The sequence below is a fragment of the Bidens hawaiensis genome, unplaced genomic scaffold, assembly GCF_021521415.1.
Source record: "Bidens hawaiensis isolate Kalapana, Puna unplaced genomic scaffold, B.hawaiensis_p1.1 tig00027738_1, whole genome shotgun sequence".
Classification (NCBI taxonomy): Eukaryota; Viridiplantae; Streptophyta; class Magnoliopsida; order Asterales; family Asteraceae; genus Bidens; species Bidens hawaiensis.
This window is the reverse complement of record NW_027505103.1, coordinates 117,798-120,955: the sequence shown is the minus strand read 5'-3', so window position 1 is coordinate 120,955 and position 3,158 is coordinate 117,798. Positions and strand designations below refer to the sequence as shown.

At 33.7% G+C, this 3,158-nt stretch overlaps 1 protein-coding gene across 1 annotated transcript; it reads left to right on the top strand.

The window, feature by feature from the left end:
• The first annotated feature begins 329 nt into the window (after positions 1 to 329).
• Positions 330 to 1,870, top strand: LOC143610730 (transcription factor TCP2-like). Its single transcript, XM_077085126.1, has one exon. The coding sequence runs from the start codon at positions 724 to 726 to the stop codon at positions 1,765 to 1,767; it is 1,044 nt and encodes a 347-aa protein (XP_076941241.1). The 5' UTR covers positions 330 to 723; the 3' UTR covers positions 1,768 to 1,870.
• Positions 1,871 to 3,158: the final 1,288 nt, after the last annotated feature.

The window sequence follows — 3,158 nt, the reverse complement described above, 5'->3', positions numbered from 1 at the left end:
CTCAAGCTTACATATATAACTTTACAAAGATGTGCTATTTTTATAATTTCACATAACAAAAGTACAATTTTATTTTTTAATATGAGAAGTAAACTAAAGTTATTGGTGACATTTAATTATGTATCATAAATGGTTTAGACCTTTTCATGAGTTGCTTTAAAAGCAGACACATATCATCAAAGAAACTTAAAACTTTTGATTTACTTTTGATAAAAAAAAATAAGATATCACAATTAATTAATTAATTAATTAATTAATTAATTATTAATTAAGTCTTTTAAAAGCATTAATTTTACATTTTCTTTTCATTTTTACTATTAAATTTCTTGAATTTTACCTCTTCATTTCTTGATCCCCTTCTGATATATACAGGCTTTTCTTTTATGTAGGACACAGTATAAAGATATAAGCTTTAAACGGAGGTTCCCTTCTGACATCTCCGGCCTGCAAAACCTCATGAATGATATACATCCAACCCACAAAATGTATACATACATAAATCTGTATGTATATGTTTACACCCACTAGTGTGTGTTTTCTTGGAATGTAATCTGTTATCTATGCAAAGTTCACCAACTAGTAGTACAAGAGCACATCTAGTCTGCCAATCACTTTCTCTCTCTAGATTTGCACTGTTTTATCTCTTTATTTTAGAGAGAGAGAAAGGAGGGAAGAGTGAGAGTGAGAGTGAGAGTGAGAGTGAGCAAGGTATGAAACTAGGGTATGGAGGGAGATGAAATTGAAAGACAAGTGAGTAAGTTTCAGAAGATCAGTTGTAATGGCGGCGGTGGTAGTTTTGGGCGGCTTAACGGGTGGCCGTCGTCTCGGATAGTTAGGGTTTCTAGGGCTTCTGGTGGAAAAGATAGACATAGTAAGGTTTTAACATCCAAGGGGCTGAGAGACCGCCGTATTCGGTTGTCGGTAACCACAGCGATTGAGTTTTACGACCTCCAAGACCGATTAGGGTATGACCAACCGAGTAAGGTGGTCGAGTGGTTGATTAAGGCGGCTGCCGGTTCAATCGACGAGCTTCCGTCTCTGGATCCGTCTTTTGCTGGCGACCGCCAAAATAACCACCAGCAAGTGAGAGATGACCTGGAATTTGAAAATCCAGGTCACCAACAAAATAGTAATAGTAATAGTAATAGTAATAATAGTAACCAATCAGACACAAGTAAAGGTTCAGGGCTTTTGCTTTCACGATCCGAAAACCGGATCCGAGCCCGAGAGCGTGCTCGGGATTTAACCGCGGCTAAGAAAGAAAAGGAGAAAGAAAATGTTATTGTTGCGAACAATTTAAACTCATCATTTACGGATCTTCTCACTAGCGGAATCAGCACCACCAACACCAATCCGGCTATGGAATACTTTCAAATGCCACATCTTAACCTCCCTGCCCAAAACCACCACCAGCCCCACCACCCGCAACAACAATTCTCTTTCAGTCAAGGGAATTTTGCACCGGTGGTGGGGGGCAGTGGCGGGGGCGGGGAGAGTTATAACTTAAACTTCTCCATTGCATCATCATCAACATCATCCTCCCGTGGTGGTTTGAATAGGGGGACCCTTCAGTCCAATTTATTATCAACTTTGCCTCATCATCACCACCTTCAAAGGTCGTTTCATCCAGCGGATGGATCCGCCTCTGCGAGTTTTCCATTCTTCATGGCTCCTGATCAGTTTCAATCAACTGGGTATGACTCTCAACGTCTGCATCTGTATGGTGGTGGTCACTCTGATCATTACAAGGGAAAATCAAAGAACTAGCTAAATGTTAATCTCCATTTCTGGTTAGTTCTCTTATCAATTTATTTTTTAATTCCTTGCATTATTTTATTGGCATATCCTGCATTTATAGTTATGTTCTTTCTACAGTACTTTAAATTAATTACTGAAGCAGTCATATTGTCATAACTTCATAAGATTATAAGATTTAAGATTAAGATATAATCATCCTAAAGTGAAATATTGCAAGAACAAAATAATAATATTCAAATTGATTTTATTAAATAAATAGATGCTCCATTTCATTAAATAAATAAGCATACAAATACTTAATAGGAAAAATTGTAAAATTAAAATTACACCAAGAGATTCCCACTCGGTTAGGAAAATTTGTCATTATTTTTTTATCTATACAAACTTATTTTCTTTACAAATCCTTAATTAAAATTCAGTTTGTTATTAAAGACTTTGTTGGAGGATTAAGGTTTTGGTTTGTTAACATATTAATCATCCTTCTTAAAAATATTATCTTTAATTTCTAGTATATGTACAATTGTACACATACCCATAATGGTAGATCAAGTATTGGATAAATACAAAAATGGATATATAAAAAGATTATTAAATTGTTTTAAAATTTTGATTTTTTGGATTGTGGGTGGTTTCCTTAATTTCAAGCATGTCTAGAGGAAAAGACAGGTGTTAACCACTGAGATTAAAAGAACCCACTTTCACTAAATAATCCGACAAGTTACCTCAATTTAAATCCTTTTAAGTTTGTTTATTACCCAATGGCAATGGTGTTTCACTGAAACCGAAATTAATATTCTCGAGCAATGTGAATTGGCAAGCACGCACCCCAGGCTAGGGTTTCATTCGTGGGGTCCTTAATACTCATCCCTAAAAATAAATTGAAATATGAAATTAGCATGCATTTTTGACACATTAACTTATGTACTATTAACTTAAATAATATTGGAAATCCGTATTTGAAATTTTGAATATATGAAGTTTCGGATACGGATTCAAATACTAAAACGAAGATTTGAATAATACAACCTGCTTGTTAAGAAAAAGAAAACAAAAATACAACGTTGTATTTTAAATTTGAACACATAAAATAAAATTAAAACATACAACTTCAACCTCCTTATTTCATATGAAAGTTCAAGATAGAAAAAACTATATATAGAATATAAAAGAAAAACAAAATAGAAAAGTTTTAATTTATGTCCTTTATATTTGTGTTAACTGCAGATTATGTTCTTTAACATGAATAAGTACAGTGAACATACGTCCTGAACTTTAATACTTGTTGCGGTTCTCATCATTTCCACTAATGGACAACTTTTCTACCTCTGATGTTTTATATAAAAATAACCAATTAAAAAAAAATACATAAAACTATTTTCACTCAAAATCTTAAACATATT